Source organism: Aquila chrysaetos, chromosome 5 (genome assembly GCF_900496995.4).
Source record: "Aquila chrysaetos chrysaetos chromosome 5, bAquChr1.4, whole genome shotgun sequence".
Classification (NCBI taxonomy): Eukaryota; Metazoa; Chordata; class Aves; order Accipitriformes; family Accipitridae; genus Aquila; species Aquila chrysaetos.
Window position 1 is genome coordinate 25,138,580 of NC_044008.1, and position 23,764 is coordinate 25,162,343.

At 38.1% G+C, this 23,764-nt stretch overlaps 1 protein-coding gene across 22 annotated transcripts in view; it reads left to right on the forward strand.

Moving 5' to 3' along the window:
• The window catches only part of CADPS2 (calcium dependent secretion activator 2), a 322,654-nt gene that overhangs the window by 90,311 nt on the left and 208,579 nt on the right, over positions 1-23,764 (forward strand). For all 22 annotated transcript variants that reach the window (XM_030014988.2, XM_030014991.2, XM_030014990.2 and 19 more), the window contains exon 3: positions 15,020-15,352. In XM_030014988.2, coding sequence (XP_029870848.1) covers positions 15,020-15,352 — 333 coding nt within the window. The remainder of the gene's footprint in view (positions 1-15,019; positions 15,353-23,764) is intronic.

Sequence of the window (23,764 nt, forward strand, 5' to 3'; positions counted from 1 at the left end):
AACTTTTCGCCATCATGGTGGTGGTGGTTTTCCTTCCTCTTTCCACCCTCAGTTCTCTGCCCTGTACTCATTGCTGGGAACTGTGAAGCAAAAAGGTTCTGTGCTTTGGGGGTTGGGGGGGGGGCTCAGTTATAAGAGCTCTATGAAGACTTATTTTTTCTGCTTCTATATGTAATTGTCCAACAAAACTGTCCACAGGATCTTGAAATACACTGGACTGACAGCTAGGTTTTGTCCCGTGGTGAAAAACTGAAGTTACCTCTAAGAAAGAAGTTCCTCTGACTGTAATCATTTCAGACTGCCCCATTAACTGCAAATGAAGTTTCATAGGCTGTTCTGCTATTATCAGCATCTCCCTCCAGAAGCATAGGAAAGGGAAGGCATCGGTGTGGAAATGCTGAGGGAGGAGGACAAAGCCACACGGACAGTGTCTTCCCTGTTGCCCCAACTTGGGTGCAGATTTTCTTACCCCAGCTGTAGCATCCTTTTGGACTTTATGCAATACCTGAACAGTATGGGTACCACATTGATCAGGTGTGGCAGGAGCTTGCCAGGTAGCAATTGCTGCTGTAAAAGGTAGAGGCAGTAACTGGCCAATATGGCTGTAGGGAAGTCTAAAGGGAAGTTACTGTTCACTTTTGTGCCTTAAATTGTTTGCTCAGTTAAATCCTTGCCATAGAATATACTGCTAGCAAGGCAAAATAACTGATGATTGTATAAAATAAATAAATAAGAAATTGAAGGTGTGTCTGACTTGAGATGATATATTGAAAAGTAATCTTTAAAATGGTCTAGAGAGTACTGTAGTGGAGTGAATTAATATTTGCAAAAACTTAAGTACTCTAAAGAGAGAGCAAACTATGACTAAGAAGCCTCAAAGTTACCATTAAAGCCATTTGGACCTTGACATATAATTGGAATGCATAAAAATAGTCTAATTTATAAAAGTTTGCACTTTGCATGCTAAAATCTAGAGGGATTAAACTGCAGACCAAATGTTCATTAATCTTCCCATTGAAGCATTGCTGTCTGAAGTGTAGCCAGCTGGATGATTATTAAATCTAGAGAAGGATTTAAGATTCAGAATGCATTTTGAAGCTTTTATGTGTATTATAACTTTTCTCCCAACACCATGAATTGATCACCCTTGTGAAAAATTAATCAAGGAAAATGTATTGTTGTTTTTTGACACACAAAGATTACACTTTATAATGGGGGAGAGAAGGGAATGTGTTTATGATAAAGGCTGACTTTTTAAGGAGGTTGTATTGGAATAAAAATATTTATAAGACTACAGTTGACAGCTAAATCCTACATGCCAATGGCTTGGTGTCTAAGCAGCTCTGTATAACCTTTGTACCACTCTCCAGAATAGAAATGCATTATAATGAGTGATGAGATGGTATTGCTGTAAGAGAAATGTCCAGGCAGATAATAATGCATTTTAAGTGTAAAACCAAAACAAACAATTCCCCAAGCCCTCCCATTTTCATGATGCATTGTCCCTGCCTGCATTTGCACTCATATTCCGTTATTCATGTCTTCCTCTTAAAACAGAAACACTTTGAAGTTCAGGTTGTCTTTTGGGGGGGCAAGGAGGCAATTTCTATAACACCAAATATGTTGCCATCACACAGCAAGTATTATCTATCACATCAGCTTGCACTTAAACTTCACTATTTTGTTCCATCCTTTTTCTCCCCAAATCCTTGGAAGTCTTCTGTTTAGCCAGTTTAGAAACTTCTAGAAAGCATTCGCACCATTTGCCTTGAGATGCTCTGTAAAAGAGTCTGGACAGTGAATCTTTGTGAGCTTCTCTGTCTTCATGGTGGAGAGAAAGGTTCTTCCAGGGAGTGCTTCAGAGCAGAGCCTGAGTTAAGTGCTCTGAGTTGTCCTCTGGATGAGTATGCTCTTTCCCAGCACATGGAAAGGGTGGGTGAGTTGCATAGCTAAACATGGATTGTAGGACTGTTTGTCCTTGTTCTCCTTGGAACAGTTCCTTTCTCTTAGTTCATAAATAGAAATGGAGATACGATACTAAGACTTTTCATTTTTCTCTTTGCTGAGAGTTTAGACATTGCTAAGTTATGAACTAGATGGGGTTTTACTCCTTTAATCTTCTGGTTTGCATCTCTTCTTTATTTACTAGTCTCCAATCATACAGCTCTTGATGTTCACAGCAGTTTTTACCTTCTTTTCTCCTGTTCACCCTATTTGTTCTTACTTCCATCATTTTAGTAAAGATGGGATTATTTTTTAAACAATCATAGTGGATTATCCTAGCAGCTATTGGGTCATACAGGAGATGACAGGTGCAGGCAGCCTTTCTTTTTTGGTTTTGGGATGGGAAGTACGCAGCTGTGGTTCTTCTTTGGAGGTCTTTCTCTCTGCCACTTCTGCACACTACATCTAATTCTCAAAAATACTGTTAAAACGATGTCATCTTTCATGGGATGCAAAAGAAGTTTTTTCCTTAGATGGAAAGGGGCTGTGTTTTCCCTCATATGTATTGCTTCCTTAAATCCTGGGGATCATAGTAGGAGAAAGATGCTATATTAAAAGATAAGTCGTCATCAATAAGCCTTGCAAGTGTTAAGAGGGTCTACTCTTGTCTTTGTTTTCCAGTGACTATCCAAGTTTTGCAGTATTCATAGTGTGTCAGTTCTTTTCAAGTTTCCTTAGACCACAGAGTGAACTCAACGCTTTAACCCTTCTCCCTACCCAACAGCACCCGCCCCTTCCACCCCACCAAAAAATAAACCACCAAAACTAAATAGTACAGGGAAAGAAAGTGGCAGGTTAATTGCTTAAATTGTCAGTTCGCTGACACTTTTTCCACTGCTAAAAGAGACAGAAAAAAAGTAATGTTATGTGATAACGTTTCAGGTGGCTTCAGCCCAATTTCTATTTGCTCATGTGCTTTTTGAGCATTAATCTGCACTGGCAGAATATATAAATTGGGAATGAAAAAGTGATCTTGATGAGTAAAAAAAAAATACATTCTGAAACAGTGTCCTTCTCATTTTAAATGAAGGTATTTAGGGTGATGGTGGGGAAGTATTTAGGGTGATGGTGGGGAATAGGGACCAAAAGGATCTCAGCAGAGCTGAGATCAGTAGCCTATAGTCAGCTACTCAGACTGTAGGCTGCCTGGTATTATGTTTAAAAATAGAGATATAGTAGTATATTAATTCAAACTAAAAGCTATTAAACCATACTTAAGTGAAAATGGTTAATGCAGAAGAACATTAATGGTAATAGGGAAATGAAATAGCCAATTCTTTTCATCTCTGACAAAATGAGCCCAGTGCAATACCAGTAATGAAAACTGTCACTTACATAACTTCCACTTTTCAGTCAAGGGGAATAAAAATTAGAACCACGAGTGACTCTAGAGGAAAATTCAGTGAAGGACTGTTTTCCCTTCCTTATTGTACTTGCCCATTTACATCACTCTTTTTCAAAGTTGATGCAAGGAATTGGATCTTATATTTAGAGAGATTGTATCCTAAGAGATAAACACTATCATAAGAGGTAGAGTGCTGGGTTTTGTTGTATTTTGTACAGCATGAAATAAACACCAAAAAGTCAGCAAATTGAGGAGTTCCTTAGCAGGGCAAATGGAAATGTGGGTATTGGTTTTGAACAGCTGTGTGTTTTTCTCAAGTTTGCAGGTACCAAAGGAAGTAGTTATGCATAAACTAATCCTCATCTGTGATTGTAAAATAAATAAGTATGCTAAGTAAATTTTTTTTTCTAATCCTTTCTGTGGAACACATGTCTGTGTTTGCTACTTATTATTTTTGTGTATGTATGTTTCCTTTTTGAAGTCTGTTTCTTTCAATCTTCAGTTTCCTCTTTCTTCTTTCTGCTTTATTATTTCTAGCTGCTTTTGTTGTCCTTCACCTTCTTCCCTCATAGTCAGGGTCAGACACCTTCCTTCTGGAATTTGCTGGAAAATGAATGGGACCAATAATGCAGTAAAAGTAAGCCTTTTCTCAGTGATATCTCCAAGGCATGCTGTGTTACATGTTCAAGTTAACAACCTTTTTCTGGCTTATGGTGGCTAAAACAGATCCTTTGAAATTCTCACCACCTGGAGCTTTCCATTGGTCCCCAAAGGGAGGAGTTCTGGTCAGGCAGGATCAGCATACTTGGGACCAAGTTTTCAGCTCTTTTGTAAAGAGAGAAGAAACTCTGGAAGCAATGTGTTGATGAGCTCCTAATGCTTGCTGAATTTCACTTTACTAATCAAGAAAATGCACTTTGGCAAAAAGAGGCTTTGCAAATTACTTCTTTGCCAAGTAGATGGTGATGGATGTAACAAAGGACAGTGAGCATGTTGGCAGCCTTACCTGGTAGAGGAAGGAGTTCTTTACGTGTTCAAGGAAAACCTCTGCTTTGTATCTCCATGCTGAAATAGTTTCCTGTCTGCTTTAATTGCCATTGAATAAACTGGGAAAATAGCATAAGAATAGGTTGTTGGTAACTTGTCTGGCTTGGTGACAAGACAACCCCTGCATTTAACTTGCAAGCAAATATATGCGTGCTTCAAAGCATAAAACTCTTCTCCCTCCCTTTGAGGTTGTGTGTTGTTCAGTATAAAATCCTTTCACTTGTGTTGACAGTCTGTATCAGTCAATACATTAAAAGATAGATATTGAAAACATCTCATATCTAGCGTGGACTTTAGTTTTCTCTTGCTATGATGGTAATTAACATCTTCCCCTGCGCAGGCTGACAGCTGGAGTACCATTTCTGTTTTGGAACTATTGAACTTAATGATTTATTCTAGATCCACTCTATGCAGTCTGTTCTTTCTCCTGTATCTGAAGGTCTTGAGAAGTATCTACAGAGATAATATGGCTTTTTTAGCATCAGAGCACTGTTGGATGGAAAAGCCCAGGCCTGTACAAAAACTGCTCAGTCTCCAGTGACATTTACACATTTATTTCCACAGTTAAATAGGAATGATGAGTGGACCATATAGGTGTGATTTCAGACCTCACAGTGTTGTCTACAGAAGGCTTACAATATCCTAGTCAGGAGGAAAGCAATATGCAGAGGGAACAGTGCTTTCTGCCTAGCAGCACATCAGATGCCTCAGTCCCATTATTGCACACAGAATTACTGAGCCTTCTTTTAACAGCAGGCTGTTTCTTATGTTTCAACAAACCAAGCAGCACAACATTTTGAAATATGCAGATCTATTTCTGCTGTCCTTTTACCTGTTTATCATCTAATTTCTCCCTGACATAGACAACGGGAAGATGAGAAGTCATTTTTGTAATTGCTTGCTTGTAATTACCCTCATGCAGGGTCTAGCCTGAAGTTACTCAAGCCTCACCTTTAGCAAAGAGGATTTGCCTTTTTCTGGCTGCCAGTGTTGAATATATGGCTGTGGATCAGCCCGCACAGATCTCGAACCATGCGAACATCATTGCCTGTGTGAGCAAAGTCACTCAGGAGGGAAGCTGGACCACTTTGGAGTTGTACATCCAGGTGATGTTTGGAGAATAACTCCTCCAGAGTGCTGGTACCACCTGAGGGCCAATACCACGGTGCACAAAGTCCCTCAACACGCTTCAGCCAGCCAGTGAATGTGGTGGAAGGGGAGACTGTACTTTTAAAGAGAAAATAGCAGGGGCTGTAGCAAGTAGAGCTATTGCTAAAGTAATCCACAACTACGCTCATATAGGCAACAGTATATAACTTGCTATGTCTCACCAGGGTGAAAAAATGATTGCTGTTGTCAGCCTTGAAAGGAGGATAAATATGCTTGTTCCAAAAGGGCGTCTGGATAACTTTAATAAATGAATCCAGGAGAAAACACTGCTTCTGGGTGAAATAGTTTTGTGGATTTTTTATGGTGATTGTCACTATAGCTCTGTTTGCTCTTGTGCCCAAGGCACGAACATTGCAGTACATGAGTCTGTGAAATGCGTAGCCATCAGGAACAGAAACTTGAGAAGACTTTGGGCAGTTGTTTGTGCCAATTTGAAAAAGGAGGCAAAGAAACAAATCCCAGTGCACAGTGTTATGTGGTATGCTTACAAGCATGTAAGCCTAGAGAAGTAGCACACATTTTAATTTGCAAGAGTTTGGGTTTTGGTGTTTTTTTTACAAATAGCTGGTTGCTAAGCTGTAGGATATGTCCAATGTGCAGCTATGATACTGCCGAAAAGAATTGAAGAAAACAAACTAAACCTTCTAAAGATTTCAGCTTGTGATGGTTTCTGAACCATTACTCTTGATAAGGAGAAATCATAGCTTAATATACCCTAGAAGGGTAGTAGACATGATATTAAAAAAAAAGATGAAAAATATTATATGAAGGTTATGCCTCTTCAGATGATGATGGTTTATTACTTTAAAATTTATTTCCTTTTCTCACCTTAATGTAAGGTCATGTTTTAAGGAGGGTTTAAAAACAAACAAAAAAACCTTGCTCTTAACCAAAATTAAAGATTTTTTTATTTTGGCATTCTTTTCCCCCCTGAATTAGGGAAAATTGTACAGTGTAGTATACTTTTAGGAGAAGAAACCTGTGATTAACAAAATCATGACAGAAATACTTAACTAGAGAAATAGAAGCTTATTAGTGTGATCTCTTAAAATTTTATCATCTTTTGCTTTTACCTGAAGGTAAGGACTCTGTTCTGAAGACTTACACAGATAAAGAAAATTGGCCCTTTAACTCTGATAATTTCATTGAAAAAAAGTCCAAATAGTGCCTGGAGGATATTTCTAGGGGGTAAAAGGGAATGAGGGAGGAAGAAGACCCGCAAGCCAGTCTTATAATTTTTTTTTTTTTCTAAAAATGTAAAAAATACTTCTGTTTTCAAAATACTGAGCAAATCTCAGTAAGTAGCTCAATGTCCACTCATGTTCAGCAGCTGGTAGTTATTAAAATGCATTGGTAACTATTAGTCTCTTCTTAGAATATAAATGCTGTTTTAATGTCTAATGCAGTAATTTTATTCAACTAGCATAAAAATAATTAATATGTACTATTAGATGTACAAAGCTACTGCATAAGCTATTTATTTTTCACTGAAAATGATCTTGTTCTTGTAGTCTGTTTAGTTGATGAAACTAAACCTAATGTAAACATCAGCTTCATGATTTTTGGACTGTTTTTTTATTTCTTTCCAGACTCTCATAAGTGCAGTGAGAACATAATATCTGAAACAATGGGGTTTTTTCCTGCAGTTCCAGGAAACAGTGTTGGTTGTAATATATGTTATTTCCTACTAGGCATAAGCCTTTGTTCCTAAATATGTAGTTGTGGAAGCTATTCTCCAAACTGTCAGAAGTTTTTTGCACCTTCATCAAACTAGCCCTAATTCTTGATGTGATGCATTGTGTGGTTTCAGAATACAGTAGAACTACTGAGGGCGGTGTGAGCTGGTCCCAGAGAACATTGCTCATGCTAATGACTGAAATGGGGAATATTTTTATTCCTGTGGAACAGGAAGGACTAAGATGTGGGTGAGAGCTGTTGGCTGCAATGAGAGTTGCTAATGAGCTTTTGTATGAGAGGCTTTGAGAAGGTGCTGCAGTAGCAGCAAAGGTGCTATTTAATATCACACAGTAAATGTCCTATGCTTTGTTTTGCATCAAGTAATGCTTCTAGCACAGCATGGTGATGCACATCACATCAAATTTCTAAGAAAGAAATCCTTTTAGTTTCTAGAAAGAGAATTATTGTCTTTGCAGAAATTTGAGAGCTCAGTTTAGCCCTGAAAATTGCTGGCCATTTTCAAAAATTTATTCTGTGTGTCATAAACTCAAGAGTTCTGGTAACTGTAAGAAGCACATCAGGAGCTTGAGTGGAGAACACATCCAAAAAGCACATCAGAAACCTGAAAAGCATTCACAAATTTGAGTGTTGGGCCTCCGTCAAAGTCCTTTTTGTCCTTGTTCAGTCTTTATCAAAGAGGTACTTCTATTCATTTATATTTTTTAATTTTAATTGACAATTTCCAATAAGACGTAGTTGCCATTAATCTTAATATAGTTGTAGCTTTGTTTCAAGCAAGCTTAAAGTAAAAAAAAAAAAAAACAAAAACAAAAAAAAAACCCCTTAATACAAGAACGATTCCTTAAGGACAAAATGCTGCCCTCTGTAGTTGTATATCTGTGTCTGGTTGATAGGGTTCTCCTGAAAAAAATCTCTGAAGAGAAGTATCTGTAAGACTTATCTGACAACCTTTTTTCTTAGTTATATGGAAAAGTTCAGTTTTAACATTAGTGTGTTTTAAGGATGCCCCAAGCGTCAGTTGCAGTACATTGGCACGAATAAATACATTGGAGATCTAGATAACTAACTAGCTGGCTCCTCAGTATTTGTGAGCTGGTGTCGGAGAGACAGTGTTTGGCCCTCGTATAGCAATACATTTATAATTTCTGTGTGGAATATGGTTTGAAAGCTCTGGAAACGCTTGAAAGGTGGAATGTGTGATGTCAGAGGCTGAACTTTCCTTACATGCCTTACAATGAAATTTGCTCTTTTTTTTTTTTTTCCTGAGAGAAGGAGAGATTAAACTAAACTTTAGAAGTTTATGTGGAGGCCTTGATGTTCAACGAATGTAGGATTACAGTATTGTATAATAAGTAACAATGACAAGCAGATGAAATTGGGGCAGCTGTTATCTTGGGGACAGTGTGTCGTTCCCTACCTTCACCAAAATCTTTTTAGTCTTATTTCTCTGCACTGAGCACAGGAGATTGACATGGCAGCAGCACAAAACACAGTAATGGGAAGTGTATCCCAGCTGCCCAAGGAGGATCCCACCAGCTAAAGAGCATTAGTGCCATCGCTGGTGGCAGTAATATGGTGAAGCAACACAAGTCCAAGCAGACTGAGCCTCTGTGACAAGCTCCAGCTCCACCTGGGAAGAATGCCCTTAAAGTGTATTTCTTCAGGATGTGACTGGGGCTTGGAGAAGAGGCCAAATCCTTCCAGTGGTTATACTTTGCAGTCTTGATGGTGCCCTGTCTGCTTTGATGATAAGCATGTGCATTGGGAGTTGCTTGCCTAAGCATTTTGTTCCAGGCGGAGAAGAGGACCACGTGGGAGTCAGCACCCAGTGGAGCCTTTGGAAGAACTTCACCATTAAAGAATGTGTCTAGATTGGTGGTGCTACACAAATGACCATGCTGCAGTGCTTGCAGCTCCTTAGCAACTTTAGGAGGCCAACAGAAACAGAGACCTGGATAGTCCTAATTAGGAGGAGATAGTGTACTTTCACAAGCAAAATAAAGTGTGCAGCATCAATTGGAGCAATTCATGCAATCACTTGCACGTGTAGGTGATGAAGCATTTCCTATGGTCTGCATCAGTGCAGAGGATACTGTTATAGCTGTGATAGGTAGTCTGGAAGACAGGGACATTTTATGCTTAAGTCAGGATGGCACACAAGTAATCATAGCAATAGAAGTAGGAAGCTACCACAGCTCCTGGGTGAACCATTATTTGAGGCCCTCTCTGTGTGTAAGGGCTGTGGTGTTTTATTCCACCTTGTCACGAATGGGTGATTTAGATTGCTTAAAGAACCACTGTCAAAGGTATTAGTAAAAGTGGTTTTAACATGACATTGTGAAAGTGCTACTTAACAAAGTTCGATGGCAAGGTTCACTCTATTACTGTATGGCACAATCATTTGAGCAGTGATTCAAAACTACCAAGGCACAAATCAAAGTTACCAACCCACAGATTAAAGTTGCCAAGACAAAAATCAAAGTTACCATACTAGAAGGTTATGTGCGATATCGGTCGCTTACCAAAGGTCTGCCATTGGTAAAACGTCTCTCTGCCTCGAGGATCAACCCTGAGAAGTGTCCCAGCTCAAGGGGAGATCATCGCCATGCAGCCAGGCTGCTTAGCCAGGAGAGCTCAAAGAAGGCTCACTTAAGCTGTCATATTTATGGAATAAAGCAGTTGGCTTGTAGTCAAATTATATGCGATGGGAAAGGTATGCATGAGACTCCTTGTACCCACAACTTTCTTTGTTCCTTGATAAATGAGTCTTCGAAAAGCCACCCAGTATTCATGTGCTAATCGCATTATGGTTGTTCCAAGCTCATATGCCTCGATGCTCACTGTGTCACTCTGCTCCTTTATGGGTTTTCAGAGAACAGATTGGAACCAGAGGAGTTCTTGGCTCGGCTACAGCTCAGGCCTTTACCTCCTTTGGATCCTGTACCAAACTACTGCTGGTTTGGTTAAGGAGTCGAGTGCATCCATCACACACCTATTACTGTGCTGGAACATGCAGGACACCAAGAGCTTGGATCCAGTAATGTGTGTTGCCAGTTGGTGCTGCGCCTAGAGCTGAGTCGGGCTCTGCTAGAACTGATACATAAGCAAGTAGCTGAAAGTTCATGTTTTACTGGTATGCGTAGCAGAATTACATAATGTTATTTTTTATTAATAACACCACTTATACAAACTGGTGGAAGCGTTACAGATATTTTTGTAACTATTGTGTTGGGGTTTTTTTCTTCCAAACTGGCTAAAAAGGTGACCTTAATAGAAAACTCTGTCAGTATGTGTCTTTCAAATGGAAGAAAACACACATAGAAGTTTGTAATGCATGGCCTAGTGGGCCTCATATTTAATCCGCTTACAAAGAAAAGGCAAAGGTTATCTGCAGTTGAGTTTATGCAAACTCTTTTGCGTGTTGCTTATGTTTTTTTCTAAGCTTTATGGTAGAGAGTAAGATTATCGTGTTTGTGTTGCCTGCATATATAATTAGTTAAATTTGGTATGATGTTCGATAAATAGAAATGTTATTCAAGGGGTATGTGCTAGAAGATGTAAAAGCAGTTCTTTGTTTAATATTTCCAATATTTTCACAGGTTGTACGCACTGCTAAATGGTGATTTTTTCATCTTTAAACAGAAATATACTTTTAATGTAACTATCTAGTGCTAAAGACTATTTTGAATTAAGCTTTTTACTAGTATTTGCAACAGATGAAATTGCATATGTATAATGATTGGAAAAAAGTGAATTTAAACCATACTTCAGTAGATAGATGCAAATGATAATGGTTTCTGTAATTATAAGGGAAGAAGAAATTGAGGATTTTATTTTTTTTTAAATGCCTTACCTGATCAGCTTTGAATGGTTATGATATGAGGAGAACTTTATCCATCAAAGACTGTAGTTATGGCTCAGTCCAAAGAGTATTTAGAAGGGCTCTAAATAATGTAAATTGAAAAAGTTCCTCAAAATGGATATATTGAGCCCATCAAAACCGGTCTTTTAACTATCTATCTTTTCCTGAATGTATTGTATATGTTAATAGAGCATTTCTTTTTTGTGTTTGATAGTTTGTTAGCAGTAGGTAACATGAGCTGATGTTGACTTAGATTCAAGGAACCAGCAATGATATTCAAATGCTGACTGACAAAAAGCATTACTCCAGGATTTCTTTGTGGAAGTCCAGAAAATGTTGGTAGAAACAGGATATACTTCATTAAAAACTTTGACTCTTGTCAAGTTATTTCTAAATAGTACAAGGATTTCCAAATGAACATGACTGATCTGCCAAATCAATTCTACAATCCCTGTAGAAATAGATTTCTTTGTCCACACAATAACTTTTTCTGGTATTTTATAATTTACATTCAAACTACTAAAATTTTTTTCTGTCCGGTTCCCCTCTAGTGTTGAGAGACTTGAGATAATATTTTAACAATGGAGGCTTTTGAACGATTATTGAATGAGAACTAAGTCTAATGATCAGACAACCCAAATACAGGAATAAAGGGAAGAAGAGCCGACAATTTAGTGAATGTATTTAATTAGTATTTTGCTTTAAAGATAGATATCAACAAAAATATTTTCACTAATGGGGATGATTGGGCTGTGCATATAATCCATGTTGAATAAAAAGTGTCAGACTACATTAAGACTGCTACAAAAGCTTTTATATTTCATTGTAAAAATGAATGCTGCCAAGAAAGTACCACCGGTGGTGTAAAGCATGTATGTATCCCTAGGCTCTGGACCCATGGATGCTCAGCCAGATGAACTTTCTGGAATAATGGTGGAAACAATAACTCCATTGGCATGAAACTGGTGGCATGCCATTCTCACTGTAGTAGTGATTCCCATAAACTTCTATTTAGAATTTTTAAAAAAAAGCAGCCATAAAATGGTTCAGAAAAGCTTTGAAACTGAGGAGACAAATCTCAATAAATATAACTAAAGCAAAGGATTTTGTGTTTAACATGAAATGTACCATATGTCTTTCAGGAGCAGGAATAACAAGACTTTTAACAGCTTTTTAATGCATCTTACTGTGTCAATTTTGAGGCACGTATGGTACACTCCTCACAGAATTTCCATTTTGTTACAGTTTTCTGTTGGAAACAAAGTCTTGAAAATGGAGTCCTTCTGTAGAAATGTTATTACTACTTTTTAATTATCTCAAATACAAGTAGTTAATTTTAAAGATGAGATTACATTTTTTTCCCTCAGGAAAAATTTTGGTAAATTGCCACTCAAAAAGGAGTAGTACAGCAAGAGCTTTAGGTCCAATGGATTCCTTTTCAGAACCAACTATATACTTTTAGTTCTCTGTTATTCATACCTTGGGTTTATATTTTGAGTAATTTCCTTTAATATCCACCCTATCTTTTGCAAAATAATTATCTTGGAATAATTTTTGAAAATTTAATAAAAATACAGTTTGTGAAAATAAATTTTGAATTAGTCTGGTTCATAAGTCAAGGGAAGTGCTAGCAGCTTTTCAGCCCCTGCATTCTGGATTAATTGTTTTGAATAATATTACTGAAAGAAGGTAATGAAAAGTGAATAATATTCTGATGATCTTAAGGTGTGTATTTTGCAGATTTTTTTTTTTCTTTTTTAAGACTGATTCAGTTATATTAGCAATACATAGAGTTGTGTAATCTTGGATAAACCTGAGATTCTGGGGGGGAAGAGCCTATAAATATTCTTAATTTCACTCTTTCTTCTGCATCTGCTTTTTCCCATTGGGTATGCAAAATAATGTGATGGAAGATTTAATGTTTATGAACAGTACAAAGTAGCTGAAGTTAGTCTGAAGTCATCTTTTTTTAAATATTTTTTTTTCCTATTTGCTTTCCAGTGAAGCTGTTGGAGGAATGAATCAAATGTAATTGCAGACTGTTAAAACAAGGAAAGGCTTAATATCCTTGTACCTGTTTGTGTTGCTAAGTTTTATTGCTGAGTAGAAGTTATGATTATTATTTATTTTGAAATGAGATTCAATATTTGTGTAGCATTTTGAGGAAATTAATATCAGCGTTAGTTGACAGTAACCATGTCAGCTCCCGTTATGGATAAGAATTTAACCTTAGATACTTATGTTTCCAAAAAAGGAAAGCCATCATGGTACCGTTAGAGCATAAAATGTCATTAGCAGATATTGGTGATGGTTTTTTTGAGTAATCTGTTTGAGCAAGTACTTTTAGGCTTAATCTGCAGCCTTCGGTACAATATCAATTAGGGTATCTGTTGAAAGATGTATTTTTTAAGTAACTGCATTTTAAAATATGCTACAGGGAAACATGTATCAACAAGCACTGGAACTTTTAGAATATGTTTTTCTTGATCTGTTTCCACCTGCATACTCCTTTCTGCTCAGCTTTTTAGCTCCTCTCCTCCTCTGTTCTGTATTTTCCAGGTGAAGCACAGTAGTATTTTAGGTTGGTTGGTAGGTGCACCATCTTCCAACATTTGATAGCACGTGGAGACAGAGCTCTGCTGTGCTATCATCTCCATTCACTGCATTTGCATAGCTCTTGGTGACTAAAATGACTATCTGAAAATGCATAGTTAACTCATCTTCCACCTCATAGTATCTGATTGAAGAGAGCAAGCAGTCAGAAAGGTGACGGATAGGAAATCTGTTTAGACTACGTGGTATCACATCAGTGCTTTGCATTTCAGCTGCGCGTGGGGTGTTGGTGTGGCACCCAGGCAGCCCCCCAGCAGCCAAGGCTTGCAGGGTGGAGGGCCTCAACCCATCTCCCCCTCCTGCAGGAAACCAGGAGGTTCTCCCTGAGTTATCTGTTCAATGGCATGATGCAGTTTATCCCTTGTCCAAGGCACACATCAGTTGTTTACATGGCTGATCATGCTGCAGCGGTCATCTTTTTGGTGGTTGCATTTTGTAGAGGAACGGTTTCATGAGATTTGCTACTAGAAATGAGCTGGCCACACACAGTGGCTGGAAAGATCAACCTTGCCAAGGCCTGTGTTAGAAGAGATGAATGCAACCGTCCTTGAACAATGAAAAGTTCTTACAGAATGCTGATTTAATTGCTTTGTGGTTGTAGTTTGCCTTGTCATATCTTAGAGTCTGTGTGCTTGGGAGGGGGCTTTTGTGTTCATTTTTGTTTGGGTTTTTTACACAGAGAATCCTATGCTGTGTCTCCAGTATTGTATCTACAGTATTAGAACCAGTTCTGTATCTTTGAGTCTTTCTTCTCTCTATTGTTAATATTGATTGTAGTATTTCTCTAGTTTGTTTTTTTTTTTTCCCCTGGGTTTCTGTCTCATCTTCCATGAGCTTCTTGGCTGGCTTAAAGATCACATTTTAACTCATACTCCCAAGTTTTGAGGCAGTGTAGCTTATCCATGAGTTACTTGCAAGTAACTTTAGACTTCTATGGTTTTCATGGAGAAAAGATTAATTAAATCTTGTAGGTAAGTTTTAAATTAGCTGCTGTTAATTCAAACTTCATTTTAGTTTAGCTATTGTAAATTTATGCATAAATACTTTAAAAGCTACTTAGTTTAAGTACTTATTCAATGCAGAAACTTACTTTTTCAACATGGTCACTTGTTTCTTTATGAAAAATATAGCAAGCTTGGCCTGTATAACTCTTACTTATAAAGCCATCTTACATAGAAGCAAAGTCTTAGCTTGTAATCCCTTTATAAAGGATTGGTTTGTGTTTGTGTTCATGCCTAACTTTTTCTGTTTCTTTTTTTTCTCTTCTTTTATTTTAAAAGGTATTTCTCAAGAGTGACCGGGTTGCAAGAATGGTCCACAGTGGAGGATGTTCTGCAAATGACTTTAGAGATGTTTTTAAGAAAAACATAGAAAAGAGAGTCCGAAGTTTGCCGGAAATCGATGGATTAAGCAAAGAGACAGTGTTAAGTTCTTGGCTTGCCAAATACGATGCCATATACAGGGGAGAAGAGGACTTTTGCAAACAGCCGAATAGAATGGCCTTAAGTGCTGTATCGGAGCTGATTCTGAGCAAGGAACAGCTTTATGAAATGTTTCAGCAGATTCTAGGGATCAAAAAATTGGAACACCAGTTGATTTATAATGCCTGCCAAGTAAGTATTGGTGTCACTCGGTTCTGTTGTGTCCAAAATATCTCCCCCCTGCCAACAGGTCAAGTGCTTCCTCCCTGTGTGTAGAAGCCTCCAGTTTTAAGTATATCTCCATAGTCCAAGGAGATTAAACCCCTCAGAAAGGAATCTTTGCATCACTTGGTCGCTGGAGAGCATTGGGAAAAAGGGTATGCCAGAGTATATGGTGCTTATGCTACAGGCATCTCCTGAGACCTTTTACAGTGTCACGGCTCCAGTGATTTGGGTGACTCTGCAGCAAGTTCCATGGTCCATATACCTGCATACCCTCATATAAATTACATATGTATGTACATACATTTGTGTGTATGTGTGTACATCTTTAAAAGAAATTTACTGCCATAAATTGATAGATGACAGGTGATTGAATTCAGGATGCTCTTGGCCTTCCAGTGTCTAGAAGGTCAGTATGTTAGAACTCAATGTGCTTCATTTCAAACACCGTCTATGAAGCTAATTTACGCATTTTTACTTTGTTGTTTTGTTGGATAAAAGTGATGTTCCCCAGAAATTACTGAGGCCAAGACAAACAGTCTATTCGGCAATCATTTTTGGATTTATATGTGTAATCTATCACTAATGAGTAGTGTAAATGGTATGTAAAAATATTTTATCTGGCCAGTCTTCATAGTGATGCAACTATAAATTAGCAATTACTTAAGGAGGAAAAACCTGAAAAAAGTGAGGTATTTTTGAAAGTCTCACAACCGACCAGTGTGGATGTAGCATTTAAACTGAGCTCACACAGCTTTCTACACTGTCTATAAAATAGTACACCAGACTACAGCTAAGCTGTTCTTTGTATATTATGCTGAAGGTTGGCTTGTAGTTATGGGCCATCTTAATACGGGAACAAATGAGGAATCTTGGACATTATTGCCTACTTCATTTATGGATTAGTGTGGCATGAAATCATGCAACTGTTCTATGATTGAAACATCTGTGGTGTTTAATGCTTCTCAGGGTCGTAGATCCAACTTTCATAATGAGAAAGTGTAATATTTTTTCTGCATCAAATATGAGGGCTTCCTGTTTTCACTGTGAGTTGTTTAATGACAGGCTGGAACGAGACTTCTGAATGAGCAGTGTTTCAAATGGAGATAGAAAATATTCCTTCTTTTTTTCCTCTTTGCCCCATCTTTTTCCTTTTGCCTCTTAATTCACATACGTGTAAATCATGAAGCTAACCTCTGGGATATGCAGGTTGGTAACAAGATGAAGCAGCACTGAAATGTTGGGGGACAATCCTGCTTATTTGGGGGTTTTTATGCAATAGAACATAGAGGCATGGAATAATTCAGTTTGGAAAAGACCTCAGGAGGTCATTCAGTCCAAACGCCTCCTCAAAGCAGGGTCAACTGTGAGGACAGACGAGCTTACTGAGGGCTTTTACCAGTCAGGTCTTAAAACTTCCAAGAATGGAGATAGACTGCGCAAACTCTCTGGGCAATGTGTCCCAATACCTGAAAACATGAAAAAATAACTGTTTTTTCCCCAAAAGTAGATAACCTATACTTATAGTAGAAACTCTGTATTGATTCCTCCCTCCTCTGGTGTCTGATGATTGCTGGATCTTACTTTATACGTCACTGTGAACAGTCAAAATCTGCTGTTACTCTGTGTTGTGCTAGAGGAACACAAACAAATGTGACTGTAGAGCTTTGAACAATTAAACAAAAAACCTGTTCCCTTAGTCTAGAAGTGCTTCTGATGATACAGTCCACTAGGTTCTTGTAGCTGTATACTCGAAGGCTTCTTTATTTTGGTTCTTCATTGTAGGGAAGTTGATGGAACAAAACTGGTTGGCAAATATCAACAATTTTCTGTCTGTTCTTGGTTCATAACCTACAGAGACTGAAACATTGCAGTGAGTCATTTTTGTCTTCTACCATGGTAGAATTTTGAGCATGGGATGATTTTCTTTTCTATGTTTTAAATTGCAAATTAAAGAGGAAGTAATCTTGTGGTAGGTAGGAAGGGAGAAAGACTGACTGATTATCCTGATGTGTGCAAAGATGACTCAGTGGGATTAAGAGAAGACTCTTCTCTTGCTCTTGCTGGTTTTGAGCACTGAAGGTTGTAAAATCTCCTGTGCAGGTCTCCAAAGTACACGTTGTTTACCCTGAATTCATATAAGTTATCGGAGGACGGGAAGAAAGGGAGACTTACTTCTTTGGGAACAGATATAGGAGCACCTATGTATTTCAAGCTGGCAAGAATGGAGAGGGAAAGGCTTCAAGCCTATACCCGTCTTGTTTGGGGTTCTAGCTTTCTGAAGATTTTAGTTTTCCAAGGCAAGAATGAGATTACTTTGCTAAAGCAAAAACTTTCATTATGTACTCCAGCAGAGTTGCTACCAACCATACATTTCATATCCTGTTCCTGTCGTCCAGTTGTGCACATAATACACCAAAGGTATGAGGAGAAGTCTGTTGCAAAGAAAAAGACAACAATCATAGCCTTCCCAGGAAGCGTATTGCAGACAGCAACCAGTCTCTGATAATGTAATGTCTTTTCTCCTGTGGCGAAATCCCTTATTTCTCATTATAGTTTTAATAAACATTTTAGTTCAGGCTGTATCTTATTCCTTTCTATTGACAGTGTATTTATAGAAGATGAGATGAAGTTAGACTCGGATTTCAGTCAGCACCAGCAGTTTCCATTCTGCCCTGGAAGCCTCTATCTGTCTTTGTATGAAAATGCTCACTTTCATTTCCCTTTGCCGCTGTTTAGAATACTAGAGGCTTGCAGATAATGATAATCAATAGTGTCTGGGAGCAGTAAGATAAGTGAAAATCCAAACAGATGTTAAAATTGTATTTTTGATAGAGATTTTGATGAGTTGGCTTCTAGTCTGTGCTTCTAGCAGAGAATCAGATATATGAAATTCTGTATATTTTGCAGCTCTGAGAAACAGGTGCCCTTAACAGCAAATCTGTACAGTAATAATTTGTGCAGAAAGCTCTGTCTTTTTCTCCCCCCTCCCCCCCCTCCCCCCTTTTTTTTGTTCCTCCCAGCCCTTTGGAAATAGGAAACAGAAAAATGTCTTACAGTGTCGATGATAAGAGTAAATTACCCTGTACCTCCAGGGGTGCTAAGCAGACAAGGATGCTATTTTAACAGTAGGAGGTATTGTCTGCCAGCCTCCTCCTTGTGACTTTCTCTGCCTTTAGAAACTTTTTATTGGTTTTCAGCAGCTTTTGCTCCCCAGCCCGTTCTAAATGGAGTGTTCCCTTCAACTCTTAAAACCTTGGTATCTTGCAGCAGCTCATCAGACAGTTCTGCTAGGGTCCACACAGGTTGCCAGTCTCCACCTTTTGTGTGATAGCAGTGAGAAACAGTGTTCATTCAATCAGCACAAGAACTTAATAAAAAATAAAGTGAATAGTAATAGGCCAGGTCTCTCAAATTGCCAAACACAGTCCACATAGCTATGAGAATTTTATGCATTTTTCTTTGAAGAATAACTTTTTGTCACAGTCTTTTAACATAGACTAAATGCCTAAGCTTGTCCTTAGGTAGTGAACATTAACAGGACATTCACATTAGGATGTTGAAGACTTCTTCTATGATCTCGTTCTCAGCTTTACAATTTAGAGCAAGGCCAGCAACTGCTGCCAACCACCTGTATCTCTTTGTGATTAAAAGATTCAGTTTTGTAAGTGCTAACATTTTCACCTGATTTTTCTTTACATTGTGTTGCCTTGAGCTGTATTTTATGATAAAGAAATGATTGCCAGTTAGCTGGGCCTTAATGACCTCCTTGACTTGCTTTTGAGATGCCTGGCCACAGTGTGTTGTTATGGTTTCTTTGATTTATAGAGATCAAACATGATACAGTCTTCTTTCTTTTTTTTTTTTCTTTAATTATTCACTGATGTAGAGGATAACTTTGATGCAGAAAGTCAAACTGAAAGTCAAACTCAAACTGATGTGTGGTCATGCACTATTACTACACCCCTTCACCAGTACCAGAATTTCTGTACCAGGTAAATCAACTGCACACAGAGTTTATTCTGAAAGTACCTTTAGAAGGTTGATTTTTTTGGCTGATCTAAACCCCTTGTCTTGGGTATGGGGAGGAGAGAACAACACTGATTTTCATAATGAAAGAATTCTTGCAAGTCACGTTCTCTTTTCTGACAAGTAATAAATAATTTTGGGAATAATGTAACAGTTTTTAAGAATTATTTGCTAAGTCTTCTACTGTCGACTTTTTGGGAGTCAACTACAAACTAATTCTTCTGGAAATAGCTTTAGATGGTACTTTGCTGCAAGATATAATTTTCTGTTTAAAAGCCTTGTATTGCGTCTGCTTCACATCCTTTATTATCTCTAGCTTTTACAAGATGTAACTCTTTGTATAAGTGTCTAATATTGAGAATGATGGACTATATTGTATCTTCCATAATAAATTTTTGTATTTTTAATTATGAGAATATTTTTTCCTGAACTGAATATTTTCTCCTGAAGAATTTCTCCTGAACTGAAGTCTGCTTATTGTGCTCAATACAATTGGACTCCTTCACCCAGCACTTCACTGAAGTCCAGTTAATTATGCAGTTTTGGAAGTAAGTCAAATTAAGGGCAATTTAATTTGCAACAAGGCCGTCATGACTTTTGAATGTTTGTAGTTCTGATCCTTTCCTCAGTAAAATCATGAAAAGTAGTGCAGTTGTGTATCACAGAATGTCACATACTTCTGGATATTTTTCTTACAAACTTTTATACCCCGTATAAGTTACAGGGACAAATGCAACTTTATGAAGCACAAAGAATAATGATATCTTTGTACAGTAAGTTTCAGTGTAGAGTTGATAATCTTGAAGTGATTAAACAAGTGCTAAGATTCCCTTTAATACATAGACCAAACTTGAACAGATTCATTAATTCTTTAAGTTGAGGCAAGGCACAGGAAAAAAAAATTGGTTTGGACTGTATATTATAGAACACGTACTGTTATGCAATATATATAACCTGAGTCCTTTTCGTCAAAGTCCCTGCCCACTGCAGGGGGCTTGGAACTAGATGATCTTTAGGGTCCCTTCCAACCCCAAACATTCTATGATTCTGTGATTCTATACTGGCTCTGTGAGATGTTATAACGTGACCAGTGCTTCAGCTAAGCCAGTGTCTTTCCGATGGTTGCCAATGACTGTAATTACTTATTTCATGGTAAATCACACCTGATACAACAAAGTAACCTCTGAAAAATGTTGGTCCATTGCTGTATTTCAAAGGTAGCATCAGGTGTTAGATAAGACATCCACTGATGTCTTAAACATCCTTCTGGGCTGAAAATGTGCTTTTTACCGGGCCCAAGATACTCCTATTCCTGTTTGTTTTGTTTTGTTTTGTTTTTTTAAAAAAGAGAGAGAGACCTCATGCTGATCACCTGCTTTATATGTGAGATCTGCTACCTTTAGGCCTTACCTGGTAAGAGGTTGCTGCTGGGTAGCCAATGCACACCCCCAGCACAGGCAGTGTTTATTTGGTCTCTAAGATAAAAGGCAGTTTTGCAGAGACTGTAGAGTAGACAGCAAGCCAGGCAGGAGTGAGGGGAAAAGCTGTCCAGGCTCTCAGTGAGCAGAAAGGACTGCAGTGGTATGGGACATCTCTTGGGAGAAGAAAAGCAGTAATTTTGTGGGACTGTGGGAGGCTATAGAGTTATAGTTAGTGTTCAGGTGTTGACTGCATTTTTATATGATAAATGTGAGTCTAGAAAGTTTCTGCACACAGTCATGACGCAATAACAATCTGCTTCCTTACAGAACAGGTCAGTGCTTTAAAATTGTCAGATGTGTCTGTCAACCTGAAAAGTGTTTCATGCCTTTGATAACAGAAGCGTTCAAATGTTCACACTTCAGGCTTGTTCACACATCAACTCTATTGGTTTCTAGTACCTGTAAATACAAGAATGTATCTTCTCCCATGCCTTCTTCCTCACAAAAAAATCTGCTTTCTGATTGATTTTTTCCCTGTTCTTCAAGGGGAAAAAAGATCTGGTGCTGTCTGTTCTTGAGCAAGAGCAGAATAATTCAAACCAAATATTTCAATGGAGAAATAAATTGTCATTTCTCACAGGGCTTTAGATGTTGTCTCTGCTTCATGAGATGTCACTCTTGATTACATGCACATAGGACTTTAATAAGAAGCTATTTCAACAGTTGTTTTTTTAAATTTTTTTTTTTTTTTTTTTTTTTCTGAGGTGCTTCATTTGTCTTTTACCTCCATTCGAGAGGTCTGGAGAAGACAGGACAAGACAACTTGCTCAAGACAAAAGTTTCAGTGCTTTGGAAAAGTCCTGCAACCTCAAATGTTCCTCCTAAGATTACTTCTGTAATGAGACTGTGAGAAAGTCAGAGCTAAGCTGAACAGCGTTTGTCAGGCCGGTTCGGAGTTTCAGGTTAATAACACCAGCTCTGATGAAAAAGGAAGACTTGGAACCCCCAAGTGATTCAGTTCTGTTAACGCACTCTGATGGTATTTAAATAAGGGGGGGGGGGGGGGGGGGGGGGGGGGGGTTTAGCTCCGTAAACAAGTATTTTTTTTATAATAGCAGAGTTTACTTTGGAAAAAAGTCTCTGAATGCCCCAAAGGGTGTTGATTTGTTCTGATTTAGTCTAATGATAGAAGAATGATGGAAAGAACATTAAAGCATCCTCAGAGAAGCAAGTTACTTTTTTCAAATGTTTAAATATCTGACTCTGAACAACGTTTAAAAGCCTTACAAGTTACATAATGGCGAAGTACTTTGAAATATTTTTGTTTGTAGTTGAAGGAATACTGAGAAAATACCAGAGAGAAATGGTGTGTTGGCAATAGTAATGCATTTTCAGTACTTGAGGTATTGCAGTATCCTTCTTAGATTCAGCTATTGGGTGAGAAAAATTGGCTTTGACGTCTACATTTAAAAGGAAAACTTAAGTGGAACATCTGAAAACCATGAAAATATTCAGAGGTTTATTTGTTCAGTATAAGCATTAAGAAAAAAACATTGAGGGATAGTTTTTCACTTTTAATCACTTATAAGACAAAATTTACGTGTGGATTTTTCTATGATAGAGCTCCCTTTGTGCATGTGTGGCTTCTGTTCTTGTGTTTTGTTTTGTACCTGCATGAAGAATTTGGCCATGTATGGTCTGTAGTAGCCTGAGAGACCACCAGCACTCATAGACTAGTGGATTTACTTGTGTTTTCTAAGTTAGCATCTTTCTAGGCCTGTTCTCCTGTGTATCACCTTTCTTGTCACAAGAGGTAAGCCAGGCTTGACTGAGAATCAGCAGAGAGAAGCTGAGAATTACCCATCTCCCCTGCTCTGTCTTGTGCCTGAGGACTGAAATCATCAGCGTTGGGATTTTGGCTGCAGATCTTTCTTTCAAGAAGTTCTGTTTTCTGACACTGTCTTTGGCACTCAGTGAGTGCAGGAGAACAGCAGCAGAATGGGCATCGTAGCATAAAATACAAGGAAGTTGGTTTTGGCTTTGTTAAGGGAGATCCTTTTAAGTAGCTTCTATTTTTTACCTTTCCCTCTGTTTCTTCCCCTAAAATATTCTTTTGGAGTCTTCATGAAGTAATTAATGCTGTTTTGACATTCTCTTGAGTTCCAGATACAAGGGAGTTAAGCTGCCTCAACACTCGAAGCCAAATATATCCAGCATTTAACTTGCACTTATATTAACATCACCAGTGCATTTGACTCATCATGTTTAATATTACCAGCTGAGGATAAAGTTCCCCTACTTTGGTATTAAGCAGTGAAAATAAATCTTTTCTCCCAAAGGCTGTTGTATTTTTTTTTTTTTTTTGGTTGGTTGGTTTGGTTTTAAGGAGAGATTCTGTGTCTTCAGGTAAATAAATACAAAACAAATAATTTTTACAGCCACATTTCCAGACTTATGATGAAGTTTATTAATGTGTCTGATTACTAGCTTGTATGTGCATTTGAATGAGTGCTTTGTGAGCAAGCTGAGTAAGTTAATGACCCTTAGCGTGAATTTGTCACCTGTTCTGCTTAAGACATGGTAGTATTCTGTATTTCCCTCTTTATCAATTCAAAGTACAGCAGTTTTGCGTGGAACAGTCACTTCCATCCCAAGGATCAATTTGATTATTTAGGTTTGTTCCTCTGCAGTGTTTTCCATCCTGAGTTGTCTTCAGCAGCCACTGTGAAGCCAGCAGAAGCAGCTGAAAAAGCCACAGGAAAAGAATGAGCCTGTGTTTCCTTATCCCTCTCACTTACTGGTACTGAATGGCTTGTTCTGAAGCCTAGCTGCTTTTTCCCCCCATTTTTGAAATTTTTAAGGGAGAACCCTCTTAGCTCTTCCTTCTTGAAGGGAAGTTTCTTTGCGACTGGCTGCCTGGACAAGGTTCATA